The 18,432-nt window shown below is 37.6% G+C and overlaps 10 protein-coding genes across 10 annotated transcripts; 6 read left to right on the top strand and 4 right to left on the bottom strand. All coding sequences in view use genetic code 12, as the record gives it.

Moving 5' to 3' along the window:
* Nucleotides 1-3,796: 3,796 nt before the first annotated feature.
* Nucleotides 3,797-4,821, bottom strand: RJT20DRAFT_58715 (uncharacterized protein). Its single transcript, XM_064920861.1, has one exon. It carries the CDS (start codon nucleotides 4,658-4,660, stop codon nucleotides 4,133-4,135), a length of 528 nt encoding a protein of 175 aa, XP_064772566.1. The 5' UTR covers nucleotides 4,661-4,821; the 3' UTR covers nucleotides 3,797-4,132.
* Nucleotides 4,822-4,936: 115 nt separating this feature from the next.
* Nucleotides 4,937-6,728, top strand: RJT20DRAFT_58689 (phosphatase PAP2 family protein). The gene has a single exon (XM_064920858.1). It carries the CDS (start codon nucleotides 5,213-5,215, stop codon nucleotides 6,536-6,538), a length of 1,326 nt encoding a protein of 441 aa, XP_064772565.1. The 5' UTR covers nucleotides 4,937-5,212; the 3' UTR covers nucleotides 6,539-6,728.
* Nucleotides 6,729-6,918: 190 nt separating this feature from the next.
* Nucleotides 6,919-7,443, bottom strand: RJT20DRAFT_136830 (uncharacterized protein; the record flags this gene model as incomplete). The annotated part of the gene is made up of 1 exon (XM_064918514.1): nucleotides 6,919-7,443. The coding sequence occupies one exon, from the start codon at nucleotides 7,441-7,443 to the stop codon at nucleotides 6,919-6,921; it is 525 nt and encodes a 174-aa protein (XP_064772564.1).
* Nucleotides 7,444-8,079: 636 nt separating this feature from the next.
* RJT20DRAFT_136829 (uncharacterized protein) lies at nucleotides 8,080-8,898 on the top strand (the record flags this gene model as incomplete). The annotated part of the gene is made up of 1 exon (XM_064918513.1): nucleotides 8,080-8,898. One exon carries the CDS (start codon nucleotides 8,080-8,082, stop codon nucleotides 8,896-8,898), a length of 819 nt encoding a protein of 272 aa, XP_064772563.1.
* Nucleotides 8,899-9,664: 766 nt separating this feature from the next.
* RJT20DRAFT_136828 (uncharacterized protein) lies at nucleotides 9,665-10,483 on the top strand (the record flags this gene model as incomplete). Its single annotated transcript, XM_064918512.1, has 1 exon — nucleotides 9,665-10,483. One exon carries the CDS (start codon nucleotides 9,665-9,667, stop codon nucleotides 10,481-10,483), a length of 819 nt encoding a protein of 272 aa, XP_064772562.1.
* A 766-nt stretch (nucleotides 10,484-11,249) lies between these two features.
* Nucleotides 11,250-12,068, top strand: RJT20DRAFT_99159 (uncharacterized protein; the record flags this gene model as incomplete). The annotated part of the gene is made up of 1 exon (XM_064921757.1): nucleotides 11,250-12,068. The coding sequence occupies one exon, from the start codon at nucleotides 11,250-11,252 to the stop codon at nucleotides 12,066-12,068; it is 819 nt and encodes a 272-aa protein (XP_064772561.1).
* A 766-nt stretch (nucleotides 12,069-12,834) lies between these two features.
* RJT20DRAFT_99160 (uncharacterized protein) lies at nucleotides 12,835-13,653 on the top strand (the record flags this gene model as incomplete). Its single annotated transcript, XM_064921758.1, has 1 exon — nucleotides 12,835-13,653. One exon carries the CDS (start codon nucleotides 12,835-12,837, stop codon nucleotides 13,651-13,653), a length of 819 nt encoding a protein of 272 aa, XP_064772560.1.
* Nucleotides 13,654-14,745: 1,092 nt separating this feature from the next.
* On the bottom strand, nucleotides 14,746-15,574 carry RJT20DRAFT_58679 (uncharacterized protein). Its single transcript, XM_064920857.1, has one exon. The coding sequence runs from the start codon at nucleotides 15,296-15,298 to the stop codon at nucleotides 14,771-14,773; it is 528 nt and encodes a 175-aa protein (XP_064772559.1). The 5' UTR covers nucleotides 15,299-15,574; the 3' UTR covers nucleotides 14,746-14,770.
* A 276-nt stretch (nucleotides 15,575-15,850) lies between these two features.
* RJT20DRAFT_136824 (phosphatase PAP2 family protein) lies at nucleotides 15,851-17,176 on the top strand (the record flags this gene model as incomplete). The annotated part of the gene is made up of 1 exon (XM_064918511.1): nucleotides 15,851-17,176. The coding sequence occupies one exon, from the start codon at nucleotides 15,851-15,853 to the stop codon at nucleotides 17,174-17,176; it is 1,326 nt and encodes a 441-aa protein (XP_064772558.1).
* Nucleotides 17,177-17,366: 190 nt separating this feature from the next.
* On the bottom strand, nucleotides 17,367-18,383 carry RJT20DRAFT_58708 (uncharacterized protein). Its single transcript, XM_064920860.1, has one exon. It carries the CDS (start codon nucleotides 18,079-18,081, stop codon nucleotides 17,557-17,559), a length of 525 nt encoding a protein of 174 aa, XP_064772557.1. The 5' UTR covers nucleotides 18,082-18,383; the 3' UTR covers nucleotides 17,367-17,556.
* Nucleotides 18,384-18,432: the final 49 nt, after the last annotated feature.

Raw genomic sequence — 18,432 nt, 5'->3', positions numbered from 1 at the left:
CAATTCTCCCTAACCCCTCATATTGCACTTGCGACAGGCTAGCTCCGCTAACTGTAATAAATGATATGTTTTTGGAAGGTATACATTATGCATTATATACGCAACATGAGTTATTGCCATGCACTGCATAAAAGCCTAAGGTTGCAATTTGATCAACGATTTGGGTTTAAATAGGAATTTCCGAGCCAAGAAATTCTGTGGTTGGGCAGGGTGACTTGCCAAGACCTGTTCACTCCTTTAGGAATACCTGTGTATGTCATAATTTGAACAACTCCTAATTTAAAAAAATACGAATATTATGAAAAAGATATGCGGATGTTATCCAGGGAAGGCGCGAGTCCCATGTACCACCAAAAAAACCCTGCACACAACTACAGGTTCACTTCTCTTCTATGAGGTACAGTATTTCTTCAATATATGTAATAACTAAATATGAAGTGTTATACCAAGGGTTATATTTACCAGTAAACTATCTCTTGAAAAAAAAGTCCTTCAAAAGGGAAGTTCTTTCGTAGTAGTCAGTTTATTTTGCCGCTTACTCTATTTTTTTTTTTGGTCCGTTGTATCTAATATGGTACTTCTCTTTTTTAAATGGATGTATCTACTTCTGATTAGTGCTAATGCCTTCTTGAAGGCCTTGAAGTGACATCTTTATAGCCCTGAGATGTGTTTATGTTCATAAATGCAGTCTCCAGGAGTCTCCGGTGTCCCTTTAGTTATATCTTAATGAGTTTTGGTTTTGTAGTAGTTGATTTACAATCTGGAAAGCTATTTTATTGTATAATACTCACGGGTAGAATATGCTTCATGTAATGTACTGTTTTCGATGTGGACATGAACCGTTTCTAATGCGCTGATTCGTCCATGGAATCAGTTCATCAATGCTCCTTTACCCCTTTTCTTAATTGTTCCAGTTCCCATCTACCATGCTGTGGGCACGTATGGTCAATCTTTTTCGTGGAGTAACCTCGGTGTCTACAGGTGATACATGGAGCAATTTTACAGTTAAAACGAGAATGGTCACTGACATTACAGTGAGTACAATGAATCAAATTGGACACAATCCTAACCTTATGAGAATCCAAGGTGAATCCACTGAAAGCTGGAGTTATATTATCTGTGAACTCAAGAAGTAAATACCTCCTGAAATTGCAACTATTTTTCTTCACTTGAAGGGGCGTGTAAACTTAAGAATTTTGTAAGGTAATTCACGTTCTATGATAGCTCTCTCTGCGACATTATAGAGATGTTGTGGTATTTGGTCGGTACGGTATCCACTACTGAGTAAATTTCGTCTGATCTTTTAAGAGCATTGCCATAAAAGAAATCGATCAAGAATCACTATTGAAGCCGAATTTCCCATACAATTCTATAATTGCATATTTTATGGGGTATAGTTCCCTGATATAAAAGCTTATGCTGCATTCTTTGTCATCTGAGTCTTGAAAGTTAAATTTAGTTGCCTTTGAAAACGTCTGTTTTAGGATGTTCTTGATTGCAGTATAGAGTTTTGCTTCAGTTAAATTGATACGAAGATGTTCAAAGGATATGTGCAAACCCCCAGTCCCCGTGGTATTGATTATAACAATGATCTGCTTGAGTGGATTAACCGATATGTTAACTCTTCCCCTGTAAGCATTTATCTTTTCCATTTTGATCAATTCCCTTTCGTAAGCAATAAAACGCTTCCGATCGTCTTCAAGTTCTGCAATAAGCTCTTCTTCATAGTAACAGCTTTCCTGGATTTGTTGTTTCTTAAAATTCCACGCAATAGAAGTCCCTCTCATTGCCACTTTTAGCTGCTCGATGGTGTATTCCCCTTCCCAGAAGAAATATTCATCTAAATACTTCTGAATCCAGTCCGCTGTCTCTTGGAGACGTTTAGGAGGATTGCGTTCATCAAGAACTACTCTTAAGGGTTCTTGTCCCAGGCTCTTTCCCTCCTTAGCTTTCTCTTCTCTTTTAGGATATACTCATTGACCAAATCTGACAAGTTTGTCGAGTGCTGTTTCATGGAAATCTTTGCCATAGTAGTAATTCATTTTGTATGCAATTATGACTTTCTGGGGTAAGGGTTCTTTTCTTTAATGCCTATGCTTTGAATTTATACTCTTCAAGAAATGCATTATAAGTATATAGACAAGCGATCCAATTTATTCACTACTACTGCAAACTGGATTACTACCAGTTCCTAATTTCTTTAAATATGAACAAGCAAATATCTTGTCTCTTTATTTGCAAAGGGTCTAAATTAAATCAAATTATGTTTCTCCATAAGATCCAACGCTTTAAGATTTTCTATACTCCAATGGCTTTCTCCACTATATCCGTCTTTTCAGGTATTCAATTATCGCCCAATAGAACACTAAATACCGAAAGAGTCCATAAGACAGTAACTAGAGACTAAGAAGCACAACATACAGAGCTAACATCGTAGGAGCTTGTTCGATATTTAAGAAGTAAGAACCGGGTATGTCTTGTCACGTGAATATATTTTTATGACGTTGGGACATTTTATATGGGATCAGGTCGGTATAGTACTATACTTAATGAGACTTCCGAGCATAGGAGCTGGAAATTCTTAAGTATGGTAGTTATGTTGAAGTCTATGTTATTCTACATTAGAAGAAATGTCTAACTATGTCTATGTATGGTAGTAGTATGTTAAACTCCATATTATTTACGTTACTCTATTTTATTTATGCTAAACTCCATGTTATTTATACATTGATCGAAATACTTAATAATGCCTATGTAGAATCTATGGAACTCCATGTCATTCTAACATTAAAAGATATACAATATAAGATATATGTATCTATGTTAAAGCAAACGGGACAACTGTAGGTGAAATATACCATACCACTGAATGGTGATTTTCTCTCTGGTAAAGCTGGCTGGTGTATTAACCAATGTGTTAGAGGAGGTTTGAGCTGTGAAATTTTCGGTGTTGCTTATGCCAACACTTCGCTTGACATTTGTTTGAGTAACAGAGCAAATGGATGTACCTGATGTTACTGTTAGTAATTCAAGGAGTTGTGTTATGTTTATTCGTTCACATTTTTTGTTTTTCTTACTTTCTTATTAATAATTATGAACCTATGTTTTCAAGAGTGAATAATAAAAGCGTCCAACTATAAAATGTAAATATATTCAAAGGATGATTCCATAGAGTATTGTTCTCATCGCAACTACAAATCATAGATTGGAATACACAAAGATCGCACAGTCGTGGACTTTAAGGACAATACTAACATAAAATATCCTGGCCGAAATTGCATAGAACTTGATGGTTGATAGCTTTTAGATTTCTTTGTGCTCTTTGGCCTCCACCTCAAGTGGGTACCCCCCTAAAATTCCAGACGAATGAAGAAATACATTATGGCCGCCGTGGTCCAAAGGTTGTTCTTGTGAGGAGTGTGTTACCACTGGGTATTTACTTAATTTGATGGTAATCATTACTTAGAGCATATAAAGTTTGCAACCAATATTAGGTACAGGATCTTCGTTTCTTTTTGGTGCCCAAAACTTACAGTACTGTATACCATTGCGTCATTCTGAGGTAAAAGCGTTTAGACGTCAAGACGAATTTGTATATTCGGCATTTTTTCTTTTTCTGGGCTGTGACCTTCGCATTTTGACATTCGCATTCTTCGGGGCCGATCGCATTTCTCCGATATTCCCTGGCAACGTCTTGGTGCAAGCGATGATATCAAGCCCGTAATCCAAATATTTTCTCCCAGGATATATTGCACCCAGTTAGTAATTAATTTTGGAACGGACGATCCGAGGGTGTCCTCATGGTTGAAGTTTCTTCGTCCCACTCAAGGGATCGGTCAATGCTGCTGCTTCTTCAGAACTCAACCAATCGGCATAAAATCCTTATAATAGTATTGATTCCACGATTTTTCCATTTAACCTTAAATAACGTACGCTTCAAACACCACCTCTTAACTTTACCCCCACGGTTAACTACAAAGGTTGACTTATTGTACAATGTAGACCAATTTGAGACTCGAAATCTTAACAGGCTCACAAAGCAACTGCTGTTATGCTATATGTTTAACCGCCTCGCTGTTTAATGTTTAATTTGAAATGATCCGTAAGTACTGAAGAAGATGGACATTGCTAATTATTTTGCATTTGCCAGAGGCATTCCATTTGCTCCCTTTGAAAGGCGACATTTTTCTACAGGGAAGTCTTTGTAGAACGCAGCTAACAACTTATCTGTGGTGCTTGCCTGTAACTCTTTGATAGAAAGAGATTTCGCCGCATTCAAGTAGTAACAAACCTCCTTTGAGAATTCGGAAGAGTAATCCAAAGTCATGCAATCCAGTTGACCATTGAAGACTATGTAGTTGTACAAATAAAGAATATCACCTGTAGCATTGACGGCCGTTGCAGCTCGCAAGATTGCTTTCAAGGCGATCAACTTTATGTTACTGTCATACAGATAGAAGTTCACTTCTTTAAAGTATGGAGATTCAAAAGGTTTTGTATCAAAAGATTCAGAAGGTATTTCGATGATACCAGAATGGTTGCCAAATGAAGTATAGCCCTTAGTAAATAAGAACATTGCTTCCTGGTATCCACGTCCATTCTGAGCGTATACCAGAACTAGCAGGAAAAAGATGAGAAAGAAGATGGATGTTGTTTTCATATTGATAATTTAGCCTAAGGAAATACACAGAAACAAAAGGTGAAGCAGACGGAGAACATCACTATATATAGCAACACCCAAAGTCGTGTGAATTGGTCACCTAAATGTACAAACTTTGCGATAAAGCATCTTCATAATGCAACTCCCCACCTTCATAGTTGAGTATGTATTAGGTGACTACCTTGTTACATAAATTAATCGTTGCAAATTTCATATTTATAAGGATTCTGCAAAATTACTTAACTTTAGTGTCTTAATAAAGTTGGCTGGTTATGTAGTCCTATTCCACATCCCAATTAGGCATTTTGTAAGAATTTAACTTCACGGCCCGGTTGTTCTTTCAGAAACGAATTCCACAAACAATGAGGTATACTTAATTGAACTAAAGTAATATAAACAGGGTGTCCTGGTCAATGGTTCCACTTGAATCGTGGTACCCTCATACTTTTTGTCTAGCAAGAAGAGCTTACCTACTTTTTTAGACATAAGATGGTCATACTATCGTAGTAAAGTAATTGATACAAACTCATCTTTTATCATAACTTAGGCAAAATGAAACACCATATTGTGAGACCTCTCATGACCATTTGCCGATGCGTAAGACAAATAGCGTCATCTGTCTTAAATGGCAGAAACATCTTTCAATTCGCTTTTAATTTCTTCATTAATTTTTTACCCGTCCTCGTCTGGTTGATGATATTCAAGAATGCTGGTTTACTTCCCAATGAGCTTCGGCCACCTATCCATGTCAAGTTCGCTATGACACTAGATGAATACATATTTGATATCTTTGACCATCCTACATATGCTGTAACTTTTTTATTGTTGTTAGTCACGCTGTGTGGATCTTTAATTCACTTTGGTTATCGAATCAACAACATTCCAGGTTCGAATGGGGGATCCAATCACATAAACAATCAACTTCCCAATGAAGATGAGTTAGAACTACAGTTATTCAATATTCCTATGGATAGCGTCTTGGTGAGCGAGCTCTTACCTCCAGTGCTAGATGACCCATTGCCCCCCAACTTCATTGAACTTCTGAATACAGAATCAGCTCTTGGGCAGCTCAGTAATGCTAACAGATCAGCAGTAAGACTTGAAGATCCCTGGCCAAGGCCATTAAATTGCTGGTATCTTGCACCACCAATTCTAGCAGCTAATTCATGGTTTATATTGAACTTTGTCGATTGGGCTAAGGATCCCATTTCAGTCTCAAAGGATATACTAGCCTGGTTCTTGTATGTTGTTTGTCATCTCTTAGCACCAATCTTTACAGCTATCTGGTTGTATTTATTTCAGCCGGCAGGAGCTCTTGGTTTATTTTCAACGGGTCTTGGTATCCAAAATATAGGAGGTGTACTTACTCATTTGATATTTCCAAACGTGCCTCCTTGGTATATTCATTTCTACGGCAAAGATACTATTCCTGATTACGATATGCCTGGTTTTGCAGCTGGACTTATTAGAATTGACATGATAATGGGTACACATATAAATACAGCTGGGTTTCATATATCTCCGATTGTATTTGGAGCATTACCATCATTACATTCAGCAATGGCCGTCATGATATTCTTGTTCGTATCTCATTATTCGCGTACCACAATACTTAAGGTTGCTTCTCTTATCTACTTGATGTTACAGTGGTGGGCAACAATCTATTTGGATCATCATTGGCGTGTAGATTTATTTGTTGGAATGTTGTATGCTATTGCAAGCTTTACTTTTCTCCTTTTTTCGTCCAGAGGGTTTGCATTCGTTGAAAGGAAATGCATCAAAACAAGAGCTCAATCCGATTTCACGGGTGGGAGTACTGCCGGAATGCGTCTATTCAGAAATACTAAATTGCAGAGCTTCTTCGATCCTTACGCTTAGATAAGGCGACCCCTCTCACTTGATCCATAAGATCAGAGTTATCTGTGTTGCCACCTACTTATTATAAATTGTCATAGTCGCCGAGTACGAGCATTTAGAGTTATGGATCGAATACGAGTTATTCTCATGTACCATTAATCTTGTGGCAATATTGTTCTCATCAAGCTTCAACTAAAATTTCATTTCACATATTAAATATTAGAAAAAAGAAGATTACCTGAGAATCTATTTGTAATCGAGGTATCTAATTGTGACCGTTCGTCAGATAGTTATCTGGAAAATACATGTTATGGTTTTATTGGAAAATATAAATTTAACAAATATTTGAAGAAAATAAGATAGAATATAAATGTTTAGTTAGCCTCGTCTGAAAGTTCAAATTAAATTCTAACTCCCCGAGAACCAAAGTTATTCCCGTTATCCCCCTTGCAATCCCCAACTGGGAAATCTCTATAGTAAATGGATAGGGTAGAATCTGCAGTAGTATCTGACAATTCTAATGTTGAGTTTGACTGGTAAGTCTTCAAAAATAGGCAGACTTCGTCTCTAAAATCTGAAGTGTAATTGCTCAAGCCCATATGAGCATCTTCCCCATCATATGCGATATAGTTGTACAAGTATAATATGTCACCTGTCGCCTTGGCTTCAACGGCAGCAGTCAAGATAGAAGACATTGCTTGTAACTTCGAGAAATTTTCAAACAGGTAGAAATTCAATGGAAGAAAATATGGTGTAATACCATCACGAGGTGCATCTCTCGAACCGACTCTGACAGCTCCCGAATTCTTAGCAAAAGATGCTGTTCCATTAGTGAACATCCTTAAGGCTTCAGAATAGGAGGTTGTCATAACAGCGTTGACTGAATAAAGGGTTGAAGTAATATATAAGAGAACTGCAAATTTCATGGTGGTAGTGATGATAGTGGCACTTCATTAGCTAAGGGCCAAGTAGAAAGAAAAGAATCTATTTAAGAACTAATCTGCTCGCATATTGAAGTACGTGTCATCTATTTCAGGCTACCCACGATGTCATATATGATTGCATAGAACTTGATGGTTGATAGCTTTTAGATTTCTTTGTGCTCTTTGGCCTCCACCTCAAGTGGGTACCCCCCTAAAATTCCAGACGAATCCTGGCATCAATTTCAAATTAAACATTAAACAGCGAGGCGGTTAAACATATAGCATAACAGCAGTTGCTTTGTGAGCCTGTTAAGATTTCGAGTCTCAAATTGGTCTACATTGTACAATAAGTCAACCTTTGTAGTTAACCGTGGGGGTAAAGTTAAGAGGTGGTGTTTGAAGCGTACGTTATTTAAGGTTAAATGGAAAAATCGTGGAATCAATACTATTATAAGGATTTTATGCCGATTGGTTGAGTTCTGAAGAAGCGGCAGCATTGACCGATCCCTTGATTTATTTAGTTAAAATTTCAAATGTGGGCCTATATCTGGAAAATATAAATACTCAAGCAAGCAACATCGCAGAAACAAGATTGATTGATGTGACATGATCATAACACCTCAGATTTATATTACAAAAATGAACTGGATCTCCACTCTATGCCTTATTCACCTTGCTTTCCTCGGCATTGCCAACGCCGCAAGCATCCAAGTTGCGTATGAAGATGAACTCAAATCGTTCATCTTGAAGGAAGCGGTATACACTGCTGGTAACGGAACTATTTCCATTGAACCTGCTTCAGTAGGTAACAGTAAAAGGGGAGTATATGATGCTTATTTCAAGGACTTCTCCTTTTATCTGTACGATTCTTTCCATAAGTTGCAAAAATTGCAAACATTACTTGGAAAAGCAGAATCACTCGATGCAACCGGTGATAGATTGTTCTTATACAACTATATCGCCTTTAATGCGCAAGATAAAATGGTAGAACTCAGTTACACCGCAGATTTTAAAGACGAGGTTTGCGATTTTTTGGCATTTAATAACCTCAATGATACATCTTTATTGGCGGCAAGTTCCAGAAACTCAGAATTGTCATTGTTCTACAAGAACTTCCCAATTGAAGTCTGCTCTAAGGCTACCGTTTTAAAAAGAGATTCCACTGGTTGCGATGATAGACATGCTCCGAACACCGGTGATTGTCAGAACTTGGTCAATGATCTTGAGAATAATCACCGTGGCGACGTGTATCAAGAGCCAAGGTCATACTGTATTGGAAAATGCTGTATTTCATGGAGTTTGACTTATCCCTTGAATGGTGATTTTCTCTCTGGTAAAGCTGGCTGGTGTATTAACCAATGTGTTAGAGGAGGTTTGAGCTGTGAAATTTTCGGTGTTGCTTATGCCAACACTTCGCTTGACATTTGTTTGAGTAACAGAGCAAATGGATGTACCTGATGTTACTGTTAGTAATTCAAGGAGTTGTGTTATGTTTATTCGTTCACATTTTTTGTTTTTCTTACTTTCTTATTAATAATTATGAACCTATGTTTTCAAGAGTGAATAATAAAAGCGTCCAACTATAAAATGTAAATATATTCAAAGGATGATTCCATAGAGTATTGTTCTCATCGCAACTACAAATCATAGATTGGAATACACAAAGATCGCACAGTCGTGGACTTTAAGGACAATACTAACATAAAATATCTTGGCCGAAATTGCATAGAACTTGATGGTTGATAGCTTTTAGATTTCTTTGTGCTCTTTGGCCTCCACCTCAAGTGGGTACCCCCCTAAAATTCCAGACGAATCCTGGCATCAATTTCAAATTAAACATTAAACAGCGAGGCGGTTAAACATATAGCATAACAGCAGTTGCTTTGTGAGCCTGTTAAGATTTCGAGTCTCAAATTGGTCTACATTGTACAATAAGTCAACCTTTGTAGTTAACCGTGGGGGTAAAGTTAAGAGGTGGTGTTTGAAGCGTACGTTATTTAAGGTTAAATGGAAAAATCGTGGAATCAATACTATTATAAGGATTTTATGCCGATTGGTTGAGTTCTGAAGAAGCGGCAGCATTGACCGATCCCTTGATTTATTTAGTTAAAATTTCAAATGTGGGCCTATATCTGGAAAATATAAATACTCAAGCAAGCAACATCGCAGAAACAAGATTGATTGATGTGACATGATCATAACACCTCAGATTTATATTACAAAAATGAACTGGATCTCCACTCTATGCCTTATTCACCTTGCTTTCCTCGGCATTGCCAACGCCGCAAGCATCCAAGTTGCGTATGAAGATGAACTCAAATCGTTCATCTTGAAGGAAGCGGTATACACTGCTGGTAACGGAACTATTTCCATTGAACCTGCTTCAGTAGGTAACAGTAAAAGGGGAGTATATGATGCTTATTTCAAGGACTTCTCCTTTTATCTGTACGATTCTTTCCATAAGTTGCAAAAATTGCAAACATTACTTGGAAAAGCAGAATCACTCGATGCAACCGGTGATAGATTGTTCTTATACAACTATATCGCCTTTAATGCGCAAGATAAAATGGTAGAACTCAGTTACACCGCAGATTTTAAAGACGAGGTTTGCGATTTTTTGGCATTTAATAACCTCAATGATACATCTTTATTGGCGGCAAGTTCCAGAAACTCAGAATTGTCATTGTTCTACAAGAACTTCCCAATTGAAGTCTGCTCTAAGGCTACCGTTTTAAAAAGAGATTCCACTGGTTGCGATGATAGACATGCTCCGAACACCGGTGATTGTCAGAACTTGGTCAATGATCTTGAGAATAATCACCGTGGCGACGTGTTTCAAGAGCCAAGGTCATACTGTATTGGAAAATGCTGTATTTCATGGAGTTTGACTTATCCCTTGAATGGTGATTTTCTCTCTGGTAAAGCTGGCTGGTGTATTAACCAATGTGTTAGAGGAGGTTTGAGCTGTGAAATTTTCGGTGTTGCTTATGCCAACACTTCGCTTGACATTTGTTTGAGTAACAGAGCAAATGGATGTACCTGATGTTACTGTTAGTAATTCAAGGAGTTGTGTTATGTTTATTCGTTCACATTTTTTGTTTTTCTTACTTTCTTATTAATAATTATGAACCTATGTTTTCAAGAGTGAATAATAAAAGCGTCCAACTATAAAATGTAAATATATTCAAAGGATGATTCCATAGAGTATTGTTCTCATCGCAACTACAAATCATAGATTGGAATACACAAAGATCGCACAGTCGTGGACTTTAAGGACAATACTAACATAAAATATCTTGGCCGAAATTGCATAGAACTTGATGGTTGATAGCTTTTAGATTTCTTTGTGCTCTTTGGCCTCCACCTCAAGTGGGTACCCCCCTAAAATTCCAGACGAATCCTGGCATCAATTTCAAATTAAACATTAAACAGCGAGGCGGTTAAACATATAGCATAACAGCAGTTGCTTTGTGAGCCTGTTAAGATTTCGAGTCTCAAATTGGTCTACATTGTACAATAAGTCAACCTTTGTAGTTAACCGTGGGGGTAAAGTTAAGAGGTGGTGTTTGAAGCGTACGTTATTTAAGGTTAAATGGAAAAATCGTGGAATCAATACTATTATAAGGATTTTATGCCGATTGGTTGAGTTCTGAAGAAGCGGCAGCATTGACCGATCCCTTGATTTATTTAGTTAAAATTTCAAATGTGGGCCTATATCTGGAAAATATAAATACTCAAGCAAGCAACATCGCAGAAACAAGATTGATTGATGTGACATGATCATAACACCTCAGATTTATATTACAAAAATGAACTGGATCTCCACTCTATGCCTTATTCACCTTGCTTTCCTCGGCATTGCCAACGCCGCAAGCATCCAAGTTGCGTATGAAGATGAACTCAAATCGTTCATCTTGAAGGAAGCGGTATACACTGCTGGTAACGGAACTATTTCCATTGAACCTGCTTCAGTAGGTAACAGTAAAAGGGGAGTATATGATGCTTATTTCAAGGACTTCTCCTTTTATCTGTACGATTCTTTCCATAAGTTGCAAAAATTGCAAACATTACTTGGAAAAGCAGAATCACTCGATGCAACCGGTGATAGATTGTTCTTATACAACTATATCGCCTTTAATGCGCAAGATAAAATGGTAGAACTCAGTTACACCGCAGATTTTAAAGACGAGGTTTGCGATTTTTTGGCATTTAATAACCTCAATGATACATCTTTATTGGCGGCAAGTTCCAGAAACTCAGAATTGTCATTGTTCTACAAGAACTTCCCAATTGAAGTCTGCTCTAAGGCTACCGTTTTAAAAAGAGATTCCACTGGTTGCGATGATAGACATGCTCCGAACACCGGTGATTGTCAGAACTTGGTCAATGATCTTGAGAATAATCACCGTGGCGACGTGTTTCAAGAGCCAAGGTCATACTGTATTGGAAAATGCTGTATTTCATGGAGTTTGACTTATCCCTTGAATGGTGATTTTCTCTCTGGTAAAGCTGGCTGGTGTATTAACCAATGTGTTAGAGGAGGTTTGAGCTGTGAAATTTTCGGTGTTGCTTATGCCAACACTTCGCTTGACATTTGTTTGAGTAACAGAGCAAATGGATGTACCTGATGTTACTGTTAGTAATTCAAGGAGTTGTGTTATGTTTATTCGTTCACATTTTTTGTTTTTCTTACTTTCTTATTAATAATTATGAACCTATGTTTTCAAGAGTGAATAATAAAAGCGTCCAACTATAAAATGTAAATATATTCAAAGGATGATTCCATAGAGTATTGTTCTCATCGCAACTACAAATCATAGATTGGAATACACAAAGATCGCACAGTCGTGGACTTTAAGGACAATACTAACATAAAATATCTTGGCCGAAATTGCATAGAACTTGATGGTTGATAGCTTTTAGATTTCTTTGTGCTCTTTGGCCTCCACCTCAAGTGGGTACCCCCCTAAAATTCCAGACGAATCCTGGCATCAATTTCAAATTAAACATTAAACAGCGAGGCGGTTAAACATATAGCATAACAGCAGTTGCTTTGTGAGCCTGTTAAGATTTCGAGTCTCAAATTGGTCTACATTGTACAATAAGTCAACCTTTGTAGTTAACCGTGGGGGTAAAGTTAAGAGGTGGTGTTTGAAGCGTACGTTATTTAAGGTTAAATGGAAAAATCGTGGAATCAATACTATTATAAGGATTTTATGCCGATTGGTTGAGTTCTGAAGAAGCGGCAGCATTGACCGATCCCTTGATTTATTTAGTTAAAATTTCAAATGTGGGCCTATATCTGGAAAATATAAATACTCAAGCAAGCAACATCGCAGAAACAAGATTGATTGATGTGACATGATCATAACACCTCAGATTTATATTACAAAAATGAACTGGATCTCCACTCTATGCCTTATTCACCTTGCTTTCCTCGGCATTGCCAACGCCGCAAGCATCCAAGTTGCGTATGAAGATGAACTCAAATCGTTCATCTTGAAGGAAGCGGTATACACTGCTGGTAACGGAACTATTTCCATTGAACCTGCTTCAGTAGGTAACAGTAAAAGGGGAGTATATGATGCTTATTTCAAGGACTTCTCCTTTTATCTGTACGATTCTTTCCATAAGTTGCAAAAATTGCAAACATTACTTGGAAAAGCAGAATCACTCGATGCAACCGGTGATAGATTGTTCTTATACAACTATATCGCCTTTAATGCGCAAGATAAAATGGTAGAACTCAGTTACACCGCAGATTTTAAAGACGAGGTTTGCGATTTTTTGGCATTTAATAACCTCAATGATACATCTTTATTGGCGGCAAGTTCCAGAAACTCAGAATTGTCATTGTTCTACAAGAACTTCCCAATTGAAGTCTGCTCTAAGGCTACCGTTTTAAAAAGAGATTCCACTGGTTGCGATGATAGACATGCTCCGAACACCGGTGATTGTCAGAACTTGGTCAATGATCTTGAGAATAATCACCGTGGCGACGTGTATCAAGAGCCAAGGTCATACTGTATTGGAAAATGCTGTATTTCATGGAGTTTGACTTATCCCTTGAATGGTGATTTTCTCTCTGGTAAAGCTGGCTGGTGTATTAACCAATGTGTTAGAGGAGGTTTGAGCTGTGAAATTTTCGGTGTTGCTTATGCCAACACTTCGCTTGACATTTGTTTGAGTAACAGAGCAAATGGATGTACCTGATGTTACTGTTAGTAATTCAAGGAGTTGTGTTATGTTTATTCGTTCACATTTTTTGTTTTTCTTACTTTCTTATTAATTATGAACCTATGTTTTCAAGAGTGAATAATAAAAGCGTCCAACTATAAAATGTAAATATATTCAAAGGATGATTCCATAGAGTATTGTTCTCATCGCAACTACAAATCATAGATTGGAATACACAAAGATCGCACAGTCGTGGACTTTAAGGACAATACTAACATAAAATATCCTGGCCGAAATTGCATAGAACTTGATGGTTGATATCTTTTAGATTTCTTTGTGCTCTTTGGCCTCCACCTCAAGTGGGTACCCCCCTAAAATTCCAGACGAATGAAGAAATACATTATGGCCGCCGTGGTCCAAAGGTTGTTCTTGTGAGGAGTGTGTTACCACTGGGTATTTACTTAATTTGATGGTAATCATTACTTAGAGCATATAAAGTTTGCAACCAATATTAGGTACAGGATCTTCGTTTCTTTTTGGTGCCCAAAACTTACAGTACTGTATACCATTGCGTCATTCTGAGGTAAAAGCGTTTAGACGTCAAGACGAATTTGTATATTCGGAATTTTTTCTTTTTCTGGGCTGTGACCTTCGCATTTTGACATTCGCATTCTTCGGGGCCGATCGCATTTCTCCGATATTCCCTGGCAAAGTCTTGGTGCAAGCGATGATATCAAGCCCGTAATCCAAATATTTTCTCCCAGGATATATTGCACCCAGTCAGTAATTAATTTTGGAACGGACGATCCGAGGGTGTCCTCATGGTTGAAGTTTCTTCGTCCCACTCAAGGGATCGGTCAATGCTGCTGCTTCTTCAGAACTCAACCAATCGGCATAAAATCCTTATAATAGTATTGATTCCACGATTTTTCCATTTAACCTTAAATAACGTACGCTTCAAACACCACCTCTTAACGTTACCCCCACGGTTAACTACAAAGGTTGACTTATTGTACAATGTAGACCAATTTGAGACTCGAAATCTTAACAGGCTCACAAAGCAACTGCTGTTATGCTATATGTTTAACCGCCTCGCTGTTTAATGTTTAATTTGAAATGATCCGTAAGTACTGAAGAAGATGGACATTGCTAATTATTTTGCATTTGCCAGAGGCATTCCATTTGCTCCCTTTGAAAGGCGACATTTTTCTACAGGGAAGTCTTTGTAGAACGCAGCTAACAACTTATCTGTGGTGCTTGCCTGTAACTCTTTGATAGAAAGAGATTTCGCCGCATTCAAGTAGTAACAAACCTCCTTTGAGAATTCGGAAGAGTAATCCAAAGTCATGCAATCCAGTTGACCATTGAAGACTATGTAGTTGTACAAATAAAGAATATCACCTGTAGCATTGACGGCCGTTGCAGCTCGCAAGATTGCTTTCAAGGCGATCAACTTTATGTTACTGTCATACAGATAGAAGTTCACTTCTTTAAAGTATGGAGATTCAAAAGGTTTTGTATCAAAAGATTCAGAAGGTATTTCGATGATACCAGAATGGTTGCCAAATGAAGTATAGCCCTTAGTAAATAAGAACATTGCTTCCTGGTATCCACGTCCATTCTGAGCGTATACCAGAACTAGCAGGAAAAAGATGAGAAAGAAGATGGATGTTGTTTTCATATTGATAATTTAGCCTAAGGAAATACACAGAAACAAAAGGTGAAGCAGACGGAGAACATCACTATATATAGCAACACCCAAAGTCGTGTGAATTGGTCACCTAAATGTACAAACTTTGCGATAAAGCATCTTCATAATGCAACTCCCCACCTTCATAGTTGAGTATGTATTAGGTGACTACCTTGTTACATAAATTAATCGTTGCAAATTTCATATTTATAAGGATTCTGCAAAATTACTTAACTTTAGTGTCTTAATAAAGTTGGCTGGTTATGTAGTCCTATTCCACATCCCAATTAGGCATTTTGTAAGAATTTAACTTCACGGCCCGGTTGTTCTTTCAGAAACGAATTCCACAAACAATGAGGTATACTTAATTGAACTAAAGTAATATAAACAGGGTGTCCTGGTCAATGGTTCCACTTGAATCGTGGTACCCTCATACTTTTTGTCTAGCAAGAAGAGCTTACCTACTTTTTTAGACATAAGATGGTCATACTATCGTAGTAAAGTAATTGATACAAACTCATCTTTTATCATAACTTAGGCAAAATGAAACACCATATTGTGAGACCTCTCATGACCATTTGCCGATGCGTAAGACAAATAGCGTCATCTGTCTTAAATGGCAGAAACATCTTTCAATTCGCTTTTAATTTCTTCATTAATTTTTTACCCGTCCTCGTCTGGTTGATGATATTCAAGAATGCTGGTTTACTTCCCAATGAGCTTCGGCCACCTATCCATGTCAAGTTCGCTATGACACTAGATGAATACATATTTGATATCTTTGACCATCCTACATATGCTGTAACTTTTTTATTGTTGTTAGTCACGCTGTGTGGATCTTTAATTCACTTTGGTTATCGAATCAACAACATTCCAGGTTCGAATGGGGGATCCAATCACATAAACAATCAACTTCCCAATGAAGATGAGTTAGAACTACAGTTATTCAATATTCCTATGGATAGCGTCTTGGTGAGCGAGCTCTTACCTCCAGTGCTAGATGACCCATTGCCCCCCAACTTCATTGAACTTCTGAATACAGAATCAGCTCTTGGGCAGCTCAGTAATGCTAACAGATCAGCAGTAAGACTTGAAGATCCCTGGCCAAGGCCATTAAATTGCTGGTATCTTGCACCACCAATTCTAGCAGCTAATTCATGGTTTATATTGAACTTTGTCGATTGGGCTAAGGATCCCATTTCAGTCTCAAAGGATATACTAGCCTGGTTCTTGTATGTTGTTTGTCATCTCTTAGCACCAATCTTTACAGCTATCTGGTTGTATTTATTTCAGCCGGCAGGAGCTCTTGGTTTATTTTCAACGGGTCTTGGTATCCAAAATATAGGAGGTGTACTTACTCATTTGATATTTCCAAACGTGCCTCCTTGGTATATTCATTTCTACGGCAAAGATACTATTCCTGATTACGATATGCCTGGTTTTGCAGCTGGACTTATTAGAATTGACATGATAATGGGTACACATATAAATACAGCTGGGTTTCATATATCTCCGATTGTATTTGGAGCATTACCATCATTACATTCAGCAATGGCCGTCATGATATTCTTGTTCGTATCTCATTATTCGCGTACCACAATACTTAAGGTTGCTTCTCTTATCTACTTGATGTTACAGTGGTGGGCAACAATCTATTTGGATCATCATTGGCGTGTAGATTTATTTGTTGGAATGTTGTATGCTATTGCAAGCTTTACTTTTCTCCTTTTTTCGTCCAGAGGGTTTGCATTCGTTGAAAGGAAATGCATCAAAACAAGAGCTCAATCCGATTTCACGGGTGGGAGTACTGCCGGAATGCGTCTATTCAGAAATACTAAATTGCAGAGCTTCTTCGATCCTTACGCTTAGATAAGGCGACCCCTCTCACTTGATCCATAAGATCAGAGTTATCTGTGTTGCCACCTACTTATTATAAATTGTCATAGTCGCCGAGTACGAGCATTTAGAGTTATGGATCGAATACGAGTTACTCTCATGTACCATTAATCTTGTGGCAATATTGTTCTCATCAAGCTTCAACTAAAATTTCATTTCACATATTAAATATTAGAAAAAAGAAGATTACCTGAGAATCTATTTGTAATCGAGGTATCTAATTGTGACCGTTCGTCAGATAGTTATCTGGAAAATACATGTTATGGTTTTATTGGAAAATATAAATTTAACAAATATTTGAAGAAAATAAGATAGAATATAAATGTTTAGTTAGCCTCGTCTGAAAGTTCAAATTAAATTCTAACTCCCCGAGAACCAAAGTTATTCCCGTTATCCCCCTTGCAATCCCCAACTGGGAAATCTCTATAGTAAATGGATAGGGTAGAATCTGCAGTAGTATCTGACAATTCTAATGTTGAGTTTGACTGGTAAGTCTTCAAAAATAGGCAGACTTCGTCTCTAAAATCTGAAGTGTAATTGCTCAAGCCCATATGAGCATCTTCCCCATCATATGCGATATAGTTGTACAAGTATAATATGTCACCTGTCGCCTTGGCTTCAACGGCAGCAGTCAAGATAGAAGACATTGCTTGTAACTTCGAGAAATTTTCAAACAGGTAGAAATTCAATGGAAGAAAATATGGTGTAATACCATCACGAGGTGCATCTCTCGAACCGACTCTGACAGCTCCCGAATTCTTAGCAAAAGATGCTGTTCCATTAGTGAACATCCTTAAGGCTTCAGAATAGGAGGTTGTCATAACAGCGTTGACTGAATAAAGGGTTGAAGTAATATATAAGAGAACTGCAAATTTCATGGTGGTAGTGATGATAGTGGCACTTCATTAGCTAAGGGCCAAGTAGAAAGAAAAGAATCTATTTAAGAACTAATCTGCTCGCATATTGAAGTACGTGTCATCTATTTCAGGCTACCCACGATGTCATATATGATTGCATAGAACTTGATGGTTGATAGCTTTTAGATTTCTTTGTGCTCTTTGGCCTCCACCTCAAGTGGGTACCCCCCTAAAATTCCAGACGAATCCTGGCATCAATTTCAAATTAAACATTAAACAGCGAGGCGGTTAAACATATAGCATAACAGCAGTTGCTTTGTGAGCCTGTTAAGATTTCGAGTCTCAAATTGGTCTACATTGTACAATAAGTCA

Source organism: Scheffersomyces xylosifermentans (genome assembly GCF_036884685.1).
Source record: "Scheffersomyces xylosifermentans strain CBS 12540 chromosome Unknown RJT20scaffold_7, whole genome shotgun sequence".
Classification (NCBI taxonomy): domain Eukaryota; kingdom Fungi; phylum Ascomycota; class Pichiomycetes; order Serinales; family Debaryomycetaceae; genus Scheffersomyces; species Scheffersomyces xylosifermentans.
This window is presented reverse-complemented; position numbering and strand designations above follow the sequence as displayed.